Source organism: Salvia hispanica, chromosome 5 (assembly GCF_029641045.1).
Source record: "Salvia hispanica isolate PSC_SH4W2 chromosome 5, Shi_PSC_v1, whole genome shotgun sequence".
NCBI lineage: Eukaryota > Viridiplantae > Streptophyta > Magnoliopsida > Lamiales > Lamiaceae > Salvia > Salvia hispanica.
The window spans coordinates 19,165,738-19,188,996 of NC_142696.1; the positions used below are offsets into that span (position 1 = coordinate 19,165,738).

Genomic DNA, 23,259 nt, shown 5'->3' on the forward strand with positions numbered 1-23,259 from the left:
ATTTCTATTTATTCTCTTATACATCACTAAATATGTTAATATTAATTCTTTATCACTTCATAATTGTTTTCTTCCATTATTATACTCATAATAAAAAAATTTGAAAAAAAATTATTATATTCTAGTGGTTATAATTATATTTTCGTTGATATTTGCTATGGGACATTTCAATATTATAAAAAAATCATTTTCATCCATTATACATACGTAAAGTTTAAAAATATCAATTATTTCGAGCTTCTGACGTTACGAACACCAAAAAAATCCTATAACTAATAACAGTAATTTGGGCCCCCATCGTAAAATTTCTGGCTTCGTCACTGCCGGTGATGTTCCGATTTCTTGACATGTGGGACCAATCATGATGTGAGACTAAATAAATCGTCAAAATATTTAAAGATACACACATGGTATCTAATAAACTAAAATAGAAAAGTTTTCTCATTGAAATTATAGTAGAATAAAATTATTGAAAAAATAAATATAAATCTTAAAATTTAATAAAAATTTATAATAAATAAAGTGGTTTAATATTTTGGAAAATAACAAATCCACCAACTCTTAAAAAAGTACTTAGCATAAGTTAAATTAGACACGTGGGCTGGCATGGTATCATCCTTCTCTTGACTTGGATTCACACTTTTACTAAAAAAAATGTACAGTACATGAATTTTTAACTCGAGACGTCCTTTAAAAAAATCTGAACCAATCATAGGAAGTTGAAGTGGAATGGCGACGATTCAAAATAAAAAGAAAAATCTAATCAATTCATTCGCCTATCTCTCTCTCTCTTCTTTTTATTTTTCGCTTAGATTTTTCCCCATCCAAACTGGATATATTCATTTTATGAGGCCAAGCTTTCAGCCAGAAAAGAATGGAAAGAAAACAAGCGCGCCCATAAATTCTTTATCGCTAGCTTAATAATACTCCCTCCGTTCCCTCATAATTGAGTCATTTTTCCATTTCGAGAAGTTCCCTTATAGTTGAGTCATTTCCATTTATATTAAGTTTTTTCTCTTTCTTACTTTACTCTTTCTTACTTTATTCACTTTTTACTTTATTCTATCTACCTTTTTCTCTTTCTTACTTTTTTTTATCTATTTATTTAACACGCTCAACATTTCTTTCTTAAACTTCGTACCGAAAAGTTTCGCCTCAACTATGAGGGAACGGAGGGAATACTATATTACAAAATTATGTAGAAATTGAGTATCACGTTGACAAAAACGACTCTTTATAAAGACAGGTTGAGTGTTGGCTTCATGAGTAATGGCGGATACTCCTAGAACTCCTATAGTAGCCACAACTACAAATTATTCACCTAATTTCTTCCATCCCCACATATATATCTTCGATAACCAAGATTGAATCGAGTTAAGATTCAATCAAGATTGAATCTTTTCTCTTGCTGCTTAATTTGGCGACTTTTGCTACTCAGTGTAGAAAATGGCTGTAGCTATGGCTTCTAGTTGCAGTAAATTTGGGCTCTACGGCAATTTGAGGGCAATGGAGAAGCTATCCAATTCGAGGGCTTCTCCGTTTTTCTGCTCTTTCGGGTTGGATCCACTTCAGTTGTCATGCATTAATCCCAAGAAAAGGTATCTCCTTTTTTCTTTCTTTTTTCATGTGTTTTTCATATGATTTTTGTGTGCTTGACTTGACTGGTGTTTGTTTCCAGATGTTGAAATATTAGATTTAAGTTTAACACCTTAGAAGGATATGAGTTTGCTGATCTTAAATGAAATTGGTGTGACTATATCTCTAATTATTGGGCTTTCTTGTACCTACTGAAACCAATGAGCTTATATTTGTAGTGATGCTTCTCTTGTGAACTAATCTGATTTGTGCTGGAGCATGCACTGTTCATCCTTTAGAAATGGTGGCTATCAAATTTAGAAATAGTAGTTGATGATGACTTTTTTTGCCCTTTGAAATGATTTTGAGCAGTGATTTGTTGGTTTATTAGAATCGTGCCCTTTAATCGTCTACAAGGCATTGTAAGAGAGGAGGGTGAAGGATTTTTACCAAGTGAACGTGGGATAGAAATGGTAGCTTCAACTTAGTTTGTGTAGTTTTATGTTATGCAGCGTACATTTTCGCTTGTTTTGTTTGAAAGAGAATGCTGGCTAAACTGTTTGTTAGGTATTTTAGTTTGAGTATGCAATGCTCGACTGTATATGTTATTTTGCACTTGTGGTTTTGTGTCAGCCTATCGTCTTCCATGACTACAATTATACCAAAAGCATCACCATCTACTGCTGTGGAGGTATTGAATGTTGACCGGTGCTGTTATACTCAGTTTAATTCAGTTTCTTACTTGTTTATATGAAAAATACTTATTTATGGTTGGAATTGCTGGGACAGGGTGGAAGTTCTCAGGAGACGGATGTAGTTCCTACCCCCATCGTAATAATAGATCAAGATTCTGATGAAGATGCAACTATTGTTGAAATCACCTTTGGGGATCGTCTTGGAGCTCTCCTCGATACAGTATGACCCGTGCACTTTATCTATTCGAATATTGGAATTCATTCGTACTTGTCATTCGAGATTAAATGCAGTGACGTTTATAGAATATCTGTGACCATTTATTGATTTCTGGTAACTATATATACATTTCAGGTGAATGCACTCACGAGTCTTGGACTGAATGTTGTCAAGGCTGATGTATACCTAGATACTTCCGGAAAGCACAACAAGTTTGCTATTACTAAAGCGTAAGTCAATATAAATTTCCTTTTCCTTTTCCAAGTATTCTAAGGTAAATAAAATATTAAGACCATTGAAAATGGCAGAAAAATTACATGACATCATATTTGTCGATTTCTATTTCTAAGTGGTTGCTTGTGTCTCATCTGAAGCACAATGGTTTGTGAACTAGTAATATTCATGTGGATAATTCTGCATATTTTTGAGACAAATAACTAATTACTACATTTGCGTCAACCTTCAAACACTGATTCTGTAATTTGTATTTTATTGTATGGAATTTCAGTTCGACTGGAAGAAAGGTTGACGATCCGGAACTGCTTGAGGCTATCCGTTTGACAATTATCAACAATCTGCTTGAGTATCACCCGGTATTACTCAGTCAATAATTTCTACAAGTCACCTCCTTCTGCAACTATATCTTTTATTAAATCTCTTGAGTTAATTTCCAGGAGTCGAGTGTTCAGTTGGCAATGGGGGCTGCATTTGGTATCACTCCACCGAAAATTGTATTGACTCTCTCTCTCTCTCTCTCTCATGCATGCATGCATCATTAAGGAGGTGTGTAATAGTGTACGTGCTTCAGATAAACAGTTTTAATAATGGAATTCATCATTCTTCGAAATGCTAGACACCAGGTGTTCTTTCCATCATGTATATATGGATATCCAATTTATATTGGTAAATTCAATTTGTGTCACAGGTAAATATGCTTTGAAATGTAACTATTAATAGTTATCATAAAGCTAAAACGATAGCTTGGTGTATTAATAAAGCTATATATTTAGGATTACCAAGCTTTCCGTGAGTTACCCATTGCTCATTTAATAAAAGATTTTGTATGCTCATCTAGTGAGATCAATAAAACAAAAACACAATCTCAAGGTTGCCGTTAGTTTGCTAGTTAGCTCATGAGCTAACTCATAAAACGCAGATATGGTTGAGAAGAAAATCATAAGTTTTACTCCTAGTATATTATGCAGTTTACTTTTTGATAACATATAATGTACCTTTCTTGTGAAATGATAAATGTTTTGTAGTAGTAGTTTGCATTCATAAAGCTTGTGTGAGAAATCATATCATTTCATAAACTTCCATAAAAAATATACTCCGTAATTTGTTGCTTTTCAAATTCCCTTGAGTGCAGCGATCATATAGATGCAATAGAAGATGTTGCACAATGCTGCAATAGAGGGTTTAGCTTGAACGTTAGCGCATTTACTGTTGACCAATATACTCTTAGGGAGCGTTTACTTGGAGGACAATAGATTGAAAATATTTGAGTATAAATATTTGAAGGATTCAAACCTGTTCCATCTATTAATATATGTGGTGGATTAAGCTATTACCCTACCAATATATTCTGAATCTATACACATTACTTTTCAATGTGTTACTAAATCCATATTTGTTAGGTACTCATGCTTTGCAAACGCATTGAATGCAGGTCGATCAGGATATTGCAACGCATATCCAAGTCTACGATGATGGTCCTGAGCAAAGGTAAAACACGTAGCAACTTCCTGATTCAGCTCACATGTTGCTATCACTCAACCATTTGGAACAATAACGTGTTAGAATTGAAACACCACTACACATTCTTGCAGCTTGCTCTGTGTAGAAACAGCTGATCATCCTGGATTGCTGGTGGATCTTGTAAAGACCATCGCCGATATAAATATCACTGTCAAATCTGGAGAGTTCGATACTGAGGTAACAAGGCTGTCGTACAGACTATTTGATATGGGTAATTCTAGATTTGACAGCATTATATTTCTTGCGTTGGAGTTAAATGTGACTTATTTCCATTGTAGGGATTGCTGGCCAAGGCGAAATTTCATGTAAGCTACAATGGGAAAGCCCTTATTAAGCCTCTTCAGCAGGTATGTTAGCATAGAAGTGAGATTTTGATTGTGATATGCGTCGTATTGATCCCAAAAAAATCGGGGCAGGTTCTTGCAAACAGTCTGCGATATTACTTGAGGAGACCGAGCACAGAGGAAGCAAGTTTTTGATAGATTGAAGAAAGAGATGCACATGGTTTCTTGTATACTTATTGACTGTGTCTACCATTGTAAACGCAATTGGTTGTAACTTGTAACTCTTCTGCAGATTTGAGTTTCCAGGAATACTATGAATACTGGGAAATCATATAACCATCACCATGAGAGGAGCTTTTAGACCTATTCAATCATTCATGCAAATCAAATTGTCATTTGTAAATTACTCTCAGCCAAACTACTCATGAGGAATCTTATATTTTGGTAATATAATTACTAATAGTAGTGTTTATTTGGTCACCAACTATAATATCATGTTACTACTTTAAATATCAATATAATTAATACTATTTTGAAAAGCTAGTGAATCTCAAAATATTGGGTTAAAAAAGATCGAAGTTGGGTTGAGAACAAATGAATCAGAGGCTTAAAAAGTAGGGAGTAATGTTGGTTTCAAACTGTACAACCAATCAATCCATATGTCCAATTAAACGATTACAAATAGCTTTTTGTTGACGGTGGAAGCAAAGAGATAAAAAAAAGAGTGGATAACAAACCTCATCTCATCAATAGAAATAATAAAGATAAAGCTATGCATTTTATAGTAAAACAACCAAGGGAGTTAAAAAAAGAGCTTGCAACTTGGGGAGGGCACACCCGGCCCATAAAAAAGCCCATAACTATTATTCATTATAATTTGTCTTCTACTTATCTTTTCCTCTCTGCATGGAACTGAATTCCCAAACAAACAGCAATATGGTAATAACAAACAAAAATGGCAAGCGCCCATATCTAATTTTTTATACTATTTTTATTGGGAAACTAAATTATCCAATCTTCTAAATTCTTCCACTATAAATTTGGCTCACAATTTTGTAACACAACACAACACAAAAGTCGTCGTTATTACAGAAAAAAATAAAATGGCATCTGCAGCAGCTGGTAGATCAGGAGCTCAAACCTTCAACTCGATCTATTTCAAGTAAGTTCATTACTACTACGTACTATACTACTCTACTATGATTTAAACAACTTTTATGATCGTTGTCATGAAAAATTGACAATATCTATATTGCACTTGCACATATGGGAGTGCTATCATATTTTATAACAATAGATATGATTAGGATTAGCTATCTAATACATTAGATATTATAAAAATTATTTACCAGTCCGTTGTTTACTAGGATATATTATTTCATTTTCCTTGCCATTGTGACCAAGACAGATGAACTTCTGATTCGGTGACCTAAACGGGTGGGTGACGTGGATGTATAAATTGTTCAAGAAATAATCATTTCATTATTTTATGAGATCATGAAAGTCATTTCATAATTCCATTTAATTTTAGGATCTTGTTAATATACAATTAAATCAATATGTAGCATACTCCAACTCAAAGAAACTTATACATGTTCCAAAATAATTTTTTAAAATTAATACTAGTATTAATGGAGCAGGACTCTCTGCATATTTTCTCAATCTTTTAATAATAGGAGTAAGATTTTTGGTGTGTCTTTAAACTATAGAAGTCAATATAGTTGGTGACAACCCAGCAAATATATACCGACCACCAATTAACATGTTTTTTCCATTTTAATTTTACATTAAGCACTATATTTATTTTTCAATAAAAAATAATCAACATGATATCGTAGTAATAATTACTAGTATATATCATTTGCACGGGCATAAAATATAAGAATGAATTTTATTTTTTTCTAGAGGAAATTAATTATAGTATAAAATAATTATTGTCTGCGCTTTACTCTTACTAAATAAATGGTCAATCGTAGAAATAAAATCAATAAGTTAACGAATAAAAATTGTAATTAAGATATTTAAGTAATTACTCGATAAAATATACTATTAAATCAAATAACACTAGTGGATATAAAACAAGAAGGACTAACTAGATCTGGCTCGAATTTAAGTATTATTAATCATCCATAAACGCGTCTACTGCTCAAAACCATGAAAGTTTCTTGATTCTTACAATCTTACTAATATATTTTCATTTATATTTGACTTTGTAAAGTTTAGTTTTAGCTTTTATGCATACAACTAATCATCACCAGAATAATTAGATCTATGAGTTATTCGTAATATTGATTAAATCTTTGATATACCAATCCTATCTAAAAAATTATCAAAATGGATCCAATAGCGCAAAAGTCACACCCAATATTGATTTCCATTTCATTGAAATCAAAGTTAATAGACTCATACTCAATATAAATCCAATTAATTACAACAGTTTATATATAAAAAAAACAAATATTTACCCTGATAGCTATAATGTTGCGTCAAATAAGTACTCCCTCTGTCCCATAAAATATGCAACATTTGCTTTTTGGCACAGGATTTTATGTAGTGTTGTTTTGTGATTTAATGAAGAGAGAGTAAAATAAGAGAGAAGAAAAAGTAGAGAGAGTATTGTTTCTATTTTTAGAAACGGTTCATTTTCAATGGGACAAACCAAAAAGGAAAACGTTTCATTTTTAATGGGACAAAGGGAGTACTTATTTCGTGCTCGGTCGCACCTCATCTACTTGACTTCTACAACAAGTAGTGTTTATTAGTAGTAATTAAGAAATTAGCATTAAAGACTAGGCCAAAGTCTCAGAACAAATAACTATATATGTTTTACACTAGCTAGATAATCAAAAGTCGGGTCCCCCACCCCCCCCTAGTATTTCTAAAAGAATTATTAATGATTGGCCTTTTTACTTAGAACAAAAACGATATTTAATAATTAGATTAACTAATTTTTTTAAAAAAAGTGGAACGGTTCTAATTAAAGTAGAATTGCATAAGACGTACTTAATATGTTTTAATAGTGCAATAACAAGCTATGTATTAACGACGTTTTCATGTGTAATATAATCTGAGATTAATTAACCATATATATCATATAATTAAATAACTAAGTCGTTGAAACCTCAAAGTCATTAGATAGTAATTACTTAGGAAAGTAGACTCATAGATCACGTTAAGAATTCAAACAATTTTATGACAGATGTTGAATTGTACATAAATATGTAAACAGACCAACTCCAACAACTTCCATGATTAGTAAAATCTTAATTAATCAATTTGACATTTAATTACAAAGTTTTACTGTTGATCTTTTCTCTTCACTTTTGGCCTTTTTCCTTTTTACTTTATTTCCCCCACAATTATCTACGGGCAATTAAACATATTCTTTGACGTACACGCTTTTACTGTAGTTAAATTTAAATAATAGAGTGTTTTCAGTGATTAACATGATGTGCACGTATAAGAAATGTGTTAAATGTCATGCCATAAACTTAGGTTGGACACAGAGCTAGCTAGTGATAATGATTTTCTGTAAATTAATATTTGTAGATGAGAAGAACTTAAGCAATAGAGTACATGTTAAATTTGCATATGCATACTAAAAATTTGTGTGTACACATAATATTTTACTGTCACTGATTAAATAAAAATGTGCTATTATTGAATTATGATTTTGAGGGCTTTCTTCGCCTCAGAAAAGCTACACTAATGTTGACATATTAATCCCTATTCATTATCATTATTGAAATTTTCAATTGTATATAAAGATGAGTGGATAAAGAAACTCATTTATAGTACTATATAGAAATATTTTAATTTTAAATGTTAGATAAAAGTGTGGGTCAAACTTATTTTGAGTGGAGAATATAAAAGCTAGTGGTGAGGCAGTTATAAAGTTAGAATGGGTCAAATCGACAAGTGAGGGATATTCCAAGAGATGGAGGGAGTATACGATTCTATTTAATATCAGTAATCCTAGTTATTTAAAATTTTGAAATATCTAAACATTCTAAAATTAGAAAGCACACACTTCTCCTGTTATTTGACTAAATCTTGAAGTTTAAGGATGACAATTTCTTCATCCAAATGGCATGCCTAGGTATGTCTCCATTTTTCTTAATCCAAATGGCGAACTTTGAGGACATTCCCCTTTCTATTTTTTTTTTAATTTTACCAATGAGAGAAACAGTTAACTTTATTATCACCGTGAATAATGATCCCAAATTTACTTCTAATTACTAATTCAAATAATTAATTATCCCATACTTATGGTATGTTGTGTTGAAATATCCCCCTAGGCCAATGTTGAGGAAAGCTTATCACCGGAAAAGTGGTTCACCCGAAATGGTGAGTGATTCTGTGAAATCGAATGGGGAGGAGGTCAATCATATGAGAGCAGTGGGGGCGGCGACTGGTCCCGGAGGAAGTGGCGATGGTACATGGTGGGTCCGAGACGATCGCACCGGAATCTTTTACCCTAAGGGACAGGAAAAGCTCATGGAAGATGTTCCTCAAGGGGCAGCTAAGGACTTTGACACAATAAATTGGTTTAATTGAATTTGTCTACTATAGGACATCATATTATATCATAATTATCATTACATATTGCCCACATATATAATTCGTAAGTAATTAATAGTAGTAATAGAAGTTATGAGCATGTATCCCAAAAGAAGATGATTATCATGCCTATCAAAAGAAATGAAATTATTTATGACTAACTTGATGGGAGGGACGTGATCAATGCAAACCATTTATCTAATATAAATTCAAAACTTTAATTCTAGCCATTAATTATAATAGATCTGTGATTAATATTGCGCAGAATTTTCATCTCAACAAGAGCATGTATTTTGTCAACGGAGGGTATTTTTGTAAGTTAAGTTTCTAAACGGTTTTTGTGTTCCTAATTTCTCTCCCACCTTCCAAAACCGAAAATATTCACATGTTTGAAAGTATCTTAGCACCACTGTATTTGACGTCAAAACTTTATTCTGAAGACTTAAATTGATTTCTTTTCCGGTGTATTTAAGAATTTATTTTATGATTGTACCGTCACCGGCGTAATATTATCCGGTTGAATCTCATATTTCATAAAATCAATCCCGGGCGTATTCTGTGTCACAACGGTTTTTTATTATATGGAGGGTTCTAACGCTGATAAAAGTAATTTCATGGTAATGAGAATTATAGGTCAATCTTAATGCCGCAAAAGATTTTTGATTTTTCATTTCCAGATTCGTGTTTTCCATATGTCGAAAATTGACACATTCGTGATTCATGATTTCCATATTTTAAAGATTTTTCATTTCCAGATTTGTGATTTTCATATTCTTAGGATGTAGATGTCCGTATGTTGAGTCGATTGCGAATACAATTTGTTATTCAGATTGTGTTTGTTTTTCCGTTGAACCTGTGTTGAAATTATTGGAATTTTTGTTGACATGTCGTATCACATGGCTGATCCTATGTTGACATTTGTAAGCTACGGTTGATTCTATGTTGCAATTTTATTGACATTTTTGTTGATTCTATATTGATATATATAGTTGTTGTGCGAGTCCATTTTTTTAATTCTCTGTTGACATTTGGCTGCTTTGTGTATTAGTCTCAATCATTCCAGAAGTGATTCAGCACGATTAAAACAATGGACACAAATTCAACAAAAAATCTACAAAAAATAAACACAGATTTTAGAATCAACATAGAATCAATACGATTCCAACAAAATATTCAACATAGAACAAAAGAATCAACGCAATTTCAACGCAAAAAATCACCAACAGTTGAACAAAAAAATCAACGAAATTTCAGCGCAAAAAATCAACACAGATTTCAGAATTCAACAAAAAAGCAACACGATCGATTAAACACAAATTCAACAAAAAATCTTCATAAAATTAACACAAATTTTAGAATCAACATAGAATCAACACGATTTCAACACAAAATTCAACATCAACAAAGAATTAACTCAATTTCACCGCAAAATTCAAGCAATTTTTTTTACAAAAAGGAGAGAGAACGACGAAAAGGCGAAAAGTTGGAATGAAGGGGAGTAATTGAAACGGTTTAATTAACGTGAATAGTGGAAGGAAAGAGAACGACGAAATCGGACTACATAATTATTCTATAATTAAATGATTCACTCACTATATTATGAAAGTGTCTAATAGAGGATTGTTATTCTGGGCGCTCACATTGAGCGCCAGCGTGAGCGCCACTTCCTTTTTTATTTTTTTATTATTATTAAAGATTTTTATCATTTTTGACAAATCTAATCTCAACTACTATAGAGTCAAAATATTTCATCTGCAAAGGCTTTTTACTGTAACATATGTGCTCAATTCTCCATCCACCGTATTCTTCTCCAAATTGAGATTTCATAAGGTTTTTTTCTCCAAACTCAGATTCCACAACACATCTGCTTGTAATTTCTCACTACTCCTACTATTTCAAAATTCTCAAATTTGCCGACAGATGAAAACCCCATACAGAGATATTGAGATTCCACAATTTTTTTCCTCCAAACTCAAATTCTACGAATCAGAAGGCAAGAGATATGAATCCGAGAAATTGAGATGCCATAACTTTTTTTCTCTAACACAGAAATCTCTATGCTTGTAATTTCTTTAGTTCTCCTAAAATTTCAAAAATATCAAATGATCAGATAGGCTACGAAATCTGAGAAATTTTTTGTGAAAAATCCATGTGAAAGTATCAAATTCAGATTTGATGCTAATTTGAGAGCCAAAATTTGAGAATAAATCTTCAGCTTAGCGATCCAAGTTATCGGTGAACGGCGATTGACTGAATCATTATTGAGAGAAAATTAGAATTGAGCAGGAGAAAATTGGAGAATTGAAACAGAGAATTGTAGGATGAAACAGAGAGAGAGAGAAAATGAGAAATTGTGAATAGAAGAAGAGTGAGAATTGAATAGTGGAGATAGCGTGGAGAAATTATGAATAAAAAATAAAAAGAGTGAAAATTGAATAGGGGATTAGGGGAGGAGGCGCTCACGCTAGCGCTCATTTTGAGCGCCCAGCATATCATTCCTCGTGTCTAATATACCCTATGTTGATAGATTCATAGAAGTTATTAAAATTTTAATCTAGAAACATAATAAGTATTGAACTGTAATAATAAGTGGCTTTCATTAAAATTTTGAGTTTGTATTAGATATATGGTTTTCATTATATCTACCCCTTGATGGGATTATATAATTTATTTATTAATTGTAGTACTATTTATCTCCAATTACTTGAATGGAGTTTTATGTAGCACAAAGAAATACACACGGTGACACGGATGACTAACTAGCACTTAAAAATTGGGGTTACAGAAATACTGAATTGGACACGTTACTGGAAAGTGTTCATCTCAATTTGGAAATATGATCTGCACAGCACCAACTCGCAAGCGTGAAGTCTGTCAAGCCTGTTTATGGGAAGAGAGGATTTGCAAAATCCTATTTATTGCAACTTTTTCCAGACCTCCGAAAAAAGCATGAACTAACAGCTTGGGTAGTACTACGATCTATCCGTCACCCCATGACATGTGAATGATGCGTATTTTACAGTATTAAATTCAGTTCACACAAAATATCAAGTTTAATTAATTAACTCTAATAATACTGCAGTACTGCAAGATTATAGTATCGTTAGTAGTATTTCAAGTGTCGATTCACAGGGAGGTAGAAGATTATTTATACTTAAAAAACATATAAAAACATACAAACATTTTTTGGTTTTGGAAGATTCAGACAAACGAACATAAAAGATTAACTAAAGAAGGTTTTCTCAAACGGAAAAGCATGTCACTCTAAGTTGTTCATTAGACTTAAATCATTCTACTCCTACATCAAAAGAACATATTTTGGGATTAATTAATCAACCTAGTCGCATGCACTGAACATGTTTGCGACGTATAGTTCACGGTCAGATGAACAATTGTTCCATGAACTAATTTTCAAAGATGTTAAATTCCCGCAGGAGCGCGGGAATAAAAGATCATCTACTGTATAAACTTACCAAATCCGTTGTCAAATTATCCAATGAACAATTCAAATTCAACAACACATCAATTGATTAATCAATCCAATCTATGTTAAAGAGACGATAAACAAGGATTAAACATCTGTAACGATAGAGGCCTCTAAAGTGATACTCCATCCGTCCACTTATGATGACACGTTTTTCTTTTTAGTTTATCCCCACTAAGATGATACATTTCCTTTTTGGTAAATTTTCCTCTTCAACTAATACATCCAACCACTTTTTCTCACTCCTATTTAAATATTCATCTTTCTTTCTCTCTCCATTTTAATACTTACACCCACTTTTTCTCTCTCTAATTAAATACATTAATCAATAACTCCTAAAATCACATGACGGCTAAAAGATGTGTCATCTTAGCCGGGACGGCGGGAGTAGAATCTAACATTAAACACAACAACGATGTCTAAACGAGAATTCAAAGGTGTAGATACATTCAAACAAGCCTAAATCACAACTTGGAGCAACATTCAGAGTTTGGCCTAAACACATGGAAAAAATCACAATGAAAACCATATGAAGCAAACTCTCGTTGAGTGGAATCAAGATATGGAGACGGATCATCGAAATGTTGGCTGAAATTTCTTCATTCTCTTCTTCCCCCCCTCTTTCTCTCTTTTCCCCTCTCTCTCTCTTCGTCTTAGAATGTCTCTTCCTCCCCAAAAATTACCTCCAAACTATCCAAAAAACTGAATCAGGCGGGTACTGCGTCTTCTTACCTGGCCGGGTGAATTATTGGGCATGAAAATCACCCGGCCGGGTGGCTAATTTTGAGCACATTCTGGACTCGCGACGCAAACTGGACAGTCTGTGAAATTGGTTATTTTGCACGACTCTATTTTCAATGGCCTTGTTCTCAATCCGAGCTTCATTCCATATCCCGTTTCACCATCCATCCCGCTTCCTACACCATAAAACATACTTTTGCGAACATCAAACCATATAAATCACGTAAAGCAATGGGAGTAAAGATATACTATTTGATTCACATCAATGAATATGTGTTGTTAGGTGCTCAATTTTATTTCCCATTGAGGTTGAACATAAATATGCGCCTGAGAAATGTAAAAATTCTCGATAGGTGAGAAGTCATGGTGGTCCTCCGGAATGCCCAAATCCCACGAGTAAATCAAAAGTTGGATTTACATTGGATCTCACCTAAATCGCCCCATCTATCCTCCCAATGATATGTTTGGATTCAAATCCCGATTTGAATAAGAGAAGTACGCCATGTTAATGTGCCTTAAATGATTTAAATCTTAGAGTCAGACGCCAAGGAGCACGTGGAACTATCCACGTGACTAAGAGCCCTCATAGCCTAGGCATTTCGACACAATTATCAAGGGTGCGATCTACCATTAAACTAATAGCCAATTGTGTGAGTCTCCCATTGAGGGACCACTATGTTAAAAGCGAGAGAAAACCGTATCATTCTCTTTCATTTTTTTCTCCTCCACGGGAGACATGGGGATGTAACAAAGAGAATCCTATCAACTTGTTCTCATGAGGTTGGTCTTACTTAACTATCAAGAAACGAAAGAAGAGTTTCATCTATAAGTTTAATTCAGACGTATGATAAGACCAATTTCATGGGTTATGTGATGAAAAATCACCAATTACTGGGTCTAACACAATTTTTAAGCCAGGTGTGTGAAGGAATTCGCTAGGTCCAGGAAGAACTGAAGGCAGAGGACCAACGAAGGAAGGAGACGAAAAGTGAGCGGAATCAAGGGGAAAAAATGGCTAGACGAAGGGAGTCTAAAGCTGAGGGTAAAGAAGACTATTCACACAAAAGAGCCCCTGCTGGACCCACTTCCACGCCTATATAAAGAGGAGCATGCAACACACGACATATACATGATTTAGCTCTCAGCTCACACACACACTCACACACTTGGGAAAAATGGGGATTCTGGGGTAGTTTAGAGTTCATCTTCGGGAAATTCTGTTGCAACACCGTCCTCAAGGAAGGCGAAGATACAATTGTTTACTTTTCAGCTTTTGCGTTTTGATTTCCGTCGAACTTCACCGTTTCGAAGTCGATTGCTCGTCTGCTACTTATCGTTTATCTATGAATTTTATTTTACGTCACGATGATGTTGATTTTGTGCTAATTTACGTTGATACTATGTTTTGAGGTTTTGTTTTAGAGGTTGATTGTTATTCTCTGCTTTGGATGTTTTGTGTACTTGATCTGGGAAATCTGAGTTGATCTGTGGTTGTTGTTGTTAATCTGTGGTGAATCGGCGAATCTGCAGTTATGGAGAGGTTTTGTTTCGGAGTTTGTCTCGGATGCTTGGATCCGGAGTGGATTTTGCATCCGAAGTGTGGATCTGAACAGGGGAACTAAGTTGTGCATGGATCTTTGATTTTCTGCTTTCGTTTTTACTTGCTTCGTCTAGTAGCCATAGATCTGCCTTAGTTTTAACTGTTCGTCGGTTTTGTTGCTTTTAATTCCGTCTGCTTCATTTCGATTTATGTTTTCGCTCTGTTTTTACTGGTTGTTTCATGTCAAATGTTGGAGAAGATGATGTCGCTGTTAGTTAGTCCTTTAGTTAGTTATTTTGCAGCTTTTCAACCGTACTCTACCTTTTCAGAAAATGGTCTCCACCTTCAGTTGTTTTCCCAGGCCTAGGTTAATTTAGGAAATAGTTATTTCGATCTAGTAATCGTCTCGCTTATTCCGGTTAATATGAATATATCTAAGTTTCTGTCTAGATCTAGCTGTTAGAATAGCATATTTCAATTACCAAGTCTAGGAATTAAAGGTCAACCCTAAAATTGCGTGGCAGCAGCCAACACAAAAATAGTTCACAAGTCTTTGAACATGTTTACTTGCGCATTCATCTTTGTGGAATCGATCGCTACTTCCACGTACTAGTTTCTTTTAGCTAAACGGGTTGAGGGTTTTTGAATAGGGAGTTAAGGAAGTGATTGTGTGCCCGACGACAGGTAGCTCAAGGTTCTCTGAGTTCCTAGACCCAGTGTCTAGCGGATTTCTTGGACCGAGGGTTTTCTTCAGTGTTTTTAAGAACACGCTTTCACTAATCATCATTAGCTTCTAAACACACCATAAAGCAGTTCTTCAACGTAATTCCATTCCTTTTATGTTGGGTTTGAAGCACTTGAAAACCAAAATACCCTAAAAACATTAGCTCACCACGAAATAGAGGTTATCCAACCGCACCTTCTAGTACGACTACCTTGTTATGACTTCACTCTAGTCATTCGCCCTGCCTTCGACATTCCCCTCCTTGCGGTTAAGGTAATGACTTTGGGCATGACCACCTCCCATAGTTGACGAGCAATGTGTACAAAGTTTGGAATTCATCGTAGTATGGCTAACCGATGATTTTACTAGAGATACCGGCTTCATGAAGGCGAGCAACCTGCAATTCGAACTAAGGACAAGTTGTTGGGGTTAGCTCACCCTCGCGGGTTCGTGACCCCTTGTCCTGACCATTGTAGAATGAGTGTCGCCCATGGCATAAAGGGCATGATAACTTGGCGTCATCCGCACCTTTCTACAACTTACAACGATAGTTTGTCAAATTTAATGATGACAACTAAATATGAGGGTTGGACTCGTTGCGGGACTTAACCCAATACCTTACATTACGAACCGATAATAATCATGCACCACATGTGTCAGCGTTCCCGAAGGCACCCCTCTCTTCCAAGAGATTCACGACATGTTTACCTTTGGTACGGTTCTTCGATTCGCATTGAATTAAACCACACACTCCATCGCTTGTACATGCCCTGACAACATGCACATAAATCTCTATTTGAGGTATTTTAAACTTTTTCCTTGATTAGAGAATAAATTGACACAAAATCTTTTATGTGGCAAATTGTACTTCAATTGTTCATTGAAGATGATCAATTTCTTGAATGCACAAGATTCTAAAGAGTATTATTTTTTGTAATGAACCCCACATTCCACTAACTCATCTCACTTATATTTTTATTATAAAATTAATATAGTAATATAAAAATATAATTCGCATTCCATTAACTTTTTTCATCCATTTTTTATTATATTTTTTAAAATACGTACCAAGTCAAATTATGTCAATTAAAAGAGGACGAGGGGATTACTATAAATATGAAAAAGGACATTTTGATTTAGACAAATAAAAAGTAAAAGGTGGACTATATTATATGGATAGGTGGAGTATTTGATTTAGTAGTATTGTTTAGAACTTACTAATTTCAAGAGTTAGACGGTTAATAATAGTGCAAAGAACTTTTTTTTTTTTTTTGAAGAAGCAATAAATATTTATTTTGGAGAATGGAGTATTACGGAAAAGTCAATGTTGAAAATACCATGTTTACCTAACATTCAAGGGTCCCACAGGCCCCCACCACGCTTTCTCACCAACCACACTACAAAATTTCCCAATACCGATTCCCTAATGTACCCCTAAACAACCCAAAATTCCCACCAACTCCTCTCTCCCCTTCACCAACTCCTACCCATCAACCGCGTATTTATACTCCAAAATCTTCACCCATAATCTTTAGGTTCAACTCCACAGAAAACAAAAGTTGATCCAAAAATATATCAATACAAAAAATGGAGGTTCCGACGAAACCAGAGGAGATCATATTCCGATCAAAGCTCCCCGACATCTACATCCCAAAGCACCTCCCCTTGCACTCGTACTGCTTCGAGAACATCTCCAAATTCAGCACCCGCCCGTGCCTCATCAACGGAGCCACGGGCGACGTGTACACGTACGAGGAGGTGGAGCTGAGCGCGCGAAAGGTCGCGTCGGGCCTCAGCCAGCTGGGCATCCAGCAGGGCGAGACCATCATGCTCCTCCTCCCCAACACGCCCGAGTACGTCTTCGCCTTCCTCGGCGCGTCCTACATCGGGGCCGTGTCCACCATGGCCAACCCCTTCTTCACCCCGGCCGAGGTCATCAAGCAGGCCCGGGCCTCCCAGGCCAAGCTGGTCATCACCCTGGCTTGCTACGTCGACAAGGTGCGCGACTACGCGGCCTCGGCCGGGATCAAGGTCATGTGCGCGGACGCGGCCCCGGAGGGCTGCCTGAGCTTCTCCCAGCTGACGTCCGCGGACGAGCGGGAGATGCCGGCGGTGAAGATCCACCCGGAGGACGCGGTGGCGCTGCCGTACTCGTCCGGGACCACGGGGCTGCCGAAGGGGGTCATGCTGACGCACAAGGGGCTCGTGACGAGCGTGGCGCAGCAGGTGGACGGGGAGAATCCGAACCTGTACGTGCATAGCGAGGATGTGATGCTGTGCGTGCTGCCGCTGTTTCATATATACTCGCTGAATTCGGTATTGCTGTGCGGGTTGCGGGTCGGGGCGGCGATTTTGCTCATGCAGAAGTTCGATATTGTGCCGTTTTTGGAGCTTATTCAGAAGTATAAAGTGACGATTGGGCCCGTGGTGCCGCCGATAGTCCTGGCGATAGCCAAGAGCCCGCTCGTGGCCAAATACGACGTTTCGTCTGTGAGGATGGTCATGTCCGGCGCCGCTCCGCTCGGGAAGGAGCTTGAGGATTCTGTTAGGACTAAGTTTCCTAATGCACAACTTGGACAGGTAATTATTTTTTATTTTTTTGTTTTTTCCGAAATTAGTGTTATTATTGTTTTGTTTGGATTTAGATGTGTCGAATTATGTGGAATCTAGTTTTTGGAACACATTTTGAATAGGTCGTCAATCTGTATTTGATTTGAAATTTGGTGGAAAGTAGAGTTGCTTTTTCTTTGTCGATCGGAATTTTGAATGAGTAATAATGAAAACGAGTAAATGTTTAAACATTAGAAAAATCTTTTAGATGGAACTTATGATTGGAATATTACACCTTACCTTCTAATATTATTAACATAAAACGAGCTTATATATACGTGTAATTTGTGATTTATATTTAATAGTGCGTGTTTGTATATAGTATGATAAGTGATTATTGTGATGGATATTTTAATGATTAGTTAATGGTCAACACAGTGCACACTTACCTGGCGTTTTATGTATAGAATAGCCCTCACGAGTAATCTCAATGATTATATATTGTATTATTTATAGGAAATTTACAAGACTGCAGCACAACTAAATCATAAAAGTTGACTTTAGATAGTCTATAACATGTTCAAGCTATAGATATTAATAATTAATTTGAGATGAAAATGCAGGGGTATGGGATGACTGAAGCAGGGCCAGTGCTATCAATGTGCCTAGCTTTTGCAAAGGAGCCATTTGAGATCAAATCAGGGGCATGTGGAACTGTTGTCAGAAATGCTGAAATGAAAATCGTTGATCCTGAAACTGGTGTTTCTCTTGGCCGTAATCAATCTGGAGAAATTTGCATTAGAGGAGACCAGATTATGAAAGGTATACTAATTCTTTTCCATATATTTATGATCACGTCATTTTTTCCAAGAAAAGGCTATATTCTTAGTTGCATATGATAAAATATAAGTACTAAAGAAGTCTAATCTAACTTTGAAAATATGGGATGGTAGTACTAGATAGGATATGATGGAATATATTTATACCGTTTACCAAAAAATTTCCAAGTCCATACATTAGTAAGTGCGTCCCTCCAAGTATATCAAAAGAAATTTCAAAGTTTGGTGGTTGAAAACAATTAATTTCTCACTTTTTTCTTGTTATATTTATGTTTTATTTTGGGAATAGGTCTAGTGTAAATTTATTTTGTTAACTTAAGTATGTAATTCAAAACAAAAATGTTATAAGTTTGGTGACACTGGCTGGGGATTGTGATACTCTAATTCCAAAATTTGACACATTTTTTTCTTTTACCAACGTGTAAAATGGAGGAACATAATGCATGTATAGACTATAGACACCACCAAACAACATGTCAATTGGCGAAAAAGTGTTTAAAGAATTAGGTATGTTGCTTACCTAACATTATAAAAAAAGATTGTGACATTGAGAAATCAAACATATTCCTAACTTTTTCATAATAATCTAGATCACCATATCATCGTGAATACACATCAAAAGGGTTGCAAAGCATGTGACCAAAAAGAATGGATTAATTATTTATTTTCTAGAGAAGTTAATTTGGACATCTATTTATATAGAGAAAATTAATTAATAAATTAAATAAAATGATGTTGATATAGGTTATCTGAACGATCCGGAGTCGACAAAGAGCACCATAGACCAAGACGGGTGGCTGCACACGGGTGACATCGGATTCATTGATGCAGATGACGAGCTCTTCATCGTTGATCGGTTGAAGGAAATCATAAAATACAAAGGGTTCCAAGTTGCCCCAGCTGAAATCGAAGCCCTTCTTCTCAATAATCCATTTATCTCCGACGCTGCAGTTGTCTCGTTAGTCACAATTTCGTTTCATGACTCAATTAATTAATTTAAATCTAAAATTAGTTATAATATAATATTTTGCTTTCTTTTTATTCAGAATGCAAGATGAGCAAGCTGGAGAAGTCCCAGTTGCTTTTGTTGTGAGATCGAATGGTTCTACTATCACTGAGGATGAAATCAAGCAGTTTGTTTCGAAACAGGTAATGAATATTTTTGTTCTTCTATATTCAATTTATTGAAATATAAGTACATAATTTTTTAATTGAAATGCAATGTTGATGCATTAACAGGTTATTTTCTACAAGAGAATATATCGTGTGTTTTTTGTTGATGCAATTCCCAAGTCTCCATCAGGGAAAATATTGAGAAAGGATTTGAGAGCAAGATTAGCAGCTGCAGTCTAATAATATCGATGAAAAAGGAACTTAACTCGTCATATAAATTGTATCAGACTTTTTTTTTTCTTTGGTTCACACAATATGGAAATCTAAAGAACAATATTACTTGTATATTAGTGTGGAATGTGGATGTTGAGGTCTAAATATGGTTGTGGGGAAAAAGATGATGGCAGTGCAATAATAGGGGCCATATATATAGTAGTCTTTCTTTATTGCTTTTTCTCCTCTTTGAAGTTTGATTGTAACTTTCTTATTGAAGTCCAACATTAATTTCTTATTATACATTTCTTAATAACCTATTGCATTTCATGTTTTACAATTGTGTGAAAACGTACAATATTAACAAATCGACCGATATAAGTATAACGTTTCAATTGGTTCTATAATACTAGATCCGTCTCACTCTAAATAACACATTTTTCTTTTTGGGATGTCTCACTCTAAATGATATTACTACATTTCTAAATATAGAAACATCACTCTCTCTATTTTTTTCCAATCTTACTTTATTCTCTCCACTTTACTCATAAAATAACACTATATAAAATCTCGTGCCAAATTAGAAATTCTCCACTTAGAATAGGATGAAGGTTGAAGGAGTATTGTTTTAATCTTTAGATCTACCTGTCTAAGAACATTCACAAACAAATGCTATGTCGCGTCATTGGGAATGAGACCAATGAGGAATACATTGTGGGTATGGCATGGGGGCGTCATGAGAAGGAGCTAAGGAGGGTGTGACATCCCGCCATGTGGCCACGCTCCTTGTCCAATCACGCACCCTACCAACAAGTCGTGAGCACAGGGACGGATCTAGAAATTCTTAGCAAGAGGGGCAAAAATATACATAGAGAAATTTTAAAAATTAAAAAAGGGGCAATTAGTGGAAGATTAATACAAAAATCTCTATAATTGGTTATACATATATATAAAGTATGAAATATGAGCAGGGACATTTGCCCCATCTAGCTTAATTCTAGATTTGTTCCTGCGTGAGCATACTGCATTTTATTCGTGTTTATTTTAAATAATTAAAAAATTAAAAAGTCAATCCCCACTTCAAACAACTACTTGTTACTCAATAAGTTTATAACTTTTTACTACTTTGTCTTTTAAAAATAGAAACTTTTAAAATGACACCAGTTTTAATGCACAATTAGTAAAGTAAGAGAAATAAAAATAAAAAGAGATTGGAGTATTGCTAGTGGAGAATGAGTCTCACTTAATTAGAGATACTTTTATTTACTAAATTAGAAATTTATAACTTTAAAAAATAAATATGTATATATATATAGAACTATTAGTAGTACTTTTTAATACCCTAAACTCGTCTATGCTGAACTATTCCATGGGGTTTGCATGCTGATCCACATACCCAATTATTTTATTCTTAAATTAAATAAAAAATTAAGTTTGTGGAACAGTATCCACTCTATCAGCCACAAATCTAAACCCCTCATCCATACCCCTCATTCCATTTTTACTCTCCCAATCGCGGGCACTTTCGATTCTACCCATTTTCTCGATGTTATTACTTTTAAATCATCATGTCAAAAATGTATGTCAAGCAAAACACATCTAATGATCCCTCAATTATGTTCAGTTGATTTTCTTGTGTGATCTATTATTGTTGTCTTACCTTTTTTCGTTTGTCCTTTACCTAGACATGATTTTCTTTGCGTTTGATATATGTTATTGCCTTTATAGTGGACATGATAACCTCTTTACGTTTGATATATAATCAAATAATAAAATAACATGATGATATCGTAATATGACCTAACAATTTACAACCACTAATATTGGTGTAACATGGTCTCACTCACGTAAGACGTGGCCCAATATTTGGATACAAACACAATATTGATGACATTGTGATCATATTCCTTTATATGCATGCTCTAAAATGTATACTCGTGTACCCCATAAAAAATAATACACCTTTTATAATCCATTTTTTTGTGTTGGGGATAAAGAGATTAAGATTCGTAATCTATCTCTCATCTTTTAAAAAAAGAGAGTAATAATAGTACAGAGTTACAACTTACAATGCTAATGCTCATTGTCTTCAATTACATTTTTATGATTTGCTTTTATACTTGTATGGGAAAGTTAAGTGGAATACAGCCGTTTAAACCTACAAATTTAAAATATATATCCATAAAATTAGCCCGAATTTTAGTTCTGAGTCTCTTAATTTTGGCGACAATTTTAGCTTTAGGCTTTCATTCCATATTATGGAATTGGGCTATGGAATTGTAATCGGACCTTCAATTCCAAATTCAATATTTGGTACTATGAAATATTTGAATTTGGAATTGAATTATAATACTCCTTCCGTCCAACTTTAGTAGTCCCATTAACTTTTCTGCCCTCTTTTTGTAAAAATGATAAAAAATAGTTAAAGTCCAGAAATAGTAAAGTAAAAGAGACAATAATGTAGATAAGACTCTTCTCTATATTATTGTCTCTCTTACTTTACCATTTCTCGACTTTAACTATTTTTTATCATTTTTACAAAAAGAGGGCAGAAAAGTCAATGGGACTGCTAAAGCGGGACGAAGGGAGTACTAACTAATAGTCTCCATCATTTTGTGGTCCGACTATTCAATTTATGAAATTTAATTAGATTAAAAAAATTTAAATTAATTAGCATGTACTCCCTCGGTCAGCCATTAGAAGTCTCATTTCTTGGCGGCACGAGTTTTAAGAAATGGTATGAAAAGTGAGTGGAAAAAAGTTAGTGAAATATGAGTCTCACTTGGATATACTCCCTCCGTCCTCAAAGAGTATGAATTTTTAGTTCGACACGGTTTTTATGCATTATTGGTAAAGTAAGAGAGTAACAGATAGAAAAAGTTTTTAAGTATTGTTAGTGGAGAATGTGTCCCACCTCATTAAAGAGGAGAGTTTCCAAAATTGGAACGTTCATACTCTTTGGGGAC

At 34.7% G+C, this 23,259-nt stretch overlaps 3 protein-coding genes across 4 annotated transcripts; all 3 read left to right on the forward strand.

Moving 5' to 3' along the window:
* The first annotated feature begins 1,207 nt into the window (after nucleotides 1-1,207).
* On the forward strand, nucleotides 1,208-5,013 carry LOC125186821 (ACT domain-containing protein ACR11). 2 transcript variants are annotated; one of them, XM_089057869.1, is made up of 10 exons: nucleotides 1,208-1,598; nucleotides 2,209-2,266; nucleotides 2,365-2,490; nucleotides 2,623-2,717; nucleotides 2,996-3,080; nucleotides 3,162-3,218; nucleotides 4,157-4,212; nucleotides 4,317-4,456; nucleotides 4,524-4,592; nucleotides 4,662-5,013. In XM_089057869.1, exons 1-9 carry the CDS (start codon nucleotides 1,447-1,449, stop codon nucleotides 4,577-4,579), a joined length of 825 nt encoding a protein of 274 aa, XP_088913995.1. In that variant the 5' UTR covers nucleotides 1,208-1,446; the 3' UTR covers nucleotides 4,580-4,592; nucleotides 4,662-5,013. The 2 variants fall into 2 exon arrangements, with proteins under 2 accessions (XP_088913995.1, XP_088913994.1); XM_089057868.1 differs by having other exon boundaries at nucleotides 1,210-1,598; nucleotides 4,317-4,422.
* A 396-nt stretch (nucleotides 5,014-5,409) lies between these two features.
* On the forward strand, nucleotides 5,410-9,315 carry LOC125186860 (F-box/RNI superfamily protein). Its single transcript, XM_048083336.2, has 2 exons — nucleotides 5,410-5,691; nucleotides 8,828-9,315. The coding sequence occupies exons 1-2, from the start codon at nucleotides 5,633-5,635 to the stop codon at nucleotides 9,084-9,086; spliced, it is 318 nt and encodes a 105-aa protein (XP_047939293.1). The 5' UTR covers nucleotides 5,410-5,632; the 3' UTR covers nucleotides 9,087-9,315.
* A 7,790-nt stretch (nucleotides 9,316-17,105) lies between these two features.
* LOC125186721 (4-coumarate--CoA ligase 1-like) lies at nucleotides 17,106-20,594 on the forward strand. Its single transcript, XM_048083153.2, has 5 exons — nucleotides 17,106-18,158; nucleotides 18,752-18,950; nucleotides 19,712-19,925; nucleotides 20,014-20,116; nucleotides 20,207-20,594. Exons 1-5 carry the CDS (start codon nucleotides 17,166-17,168, stop codon nucleotides 20,318-20,320), a joined length of 1,623 nt encoding a protein of 540 aa, XP_047939110.1. The 5' UTR covers nucleotides 17,106-17,165; the 3' UTR covers nucleotides 20,321-20,594.
* The last annotated feature ends 2,665 nt before the right edge of the window (nucleotides 20,595-23,259 follow it).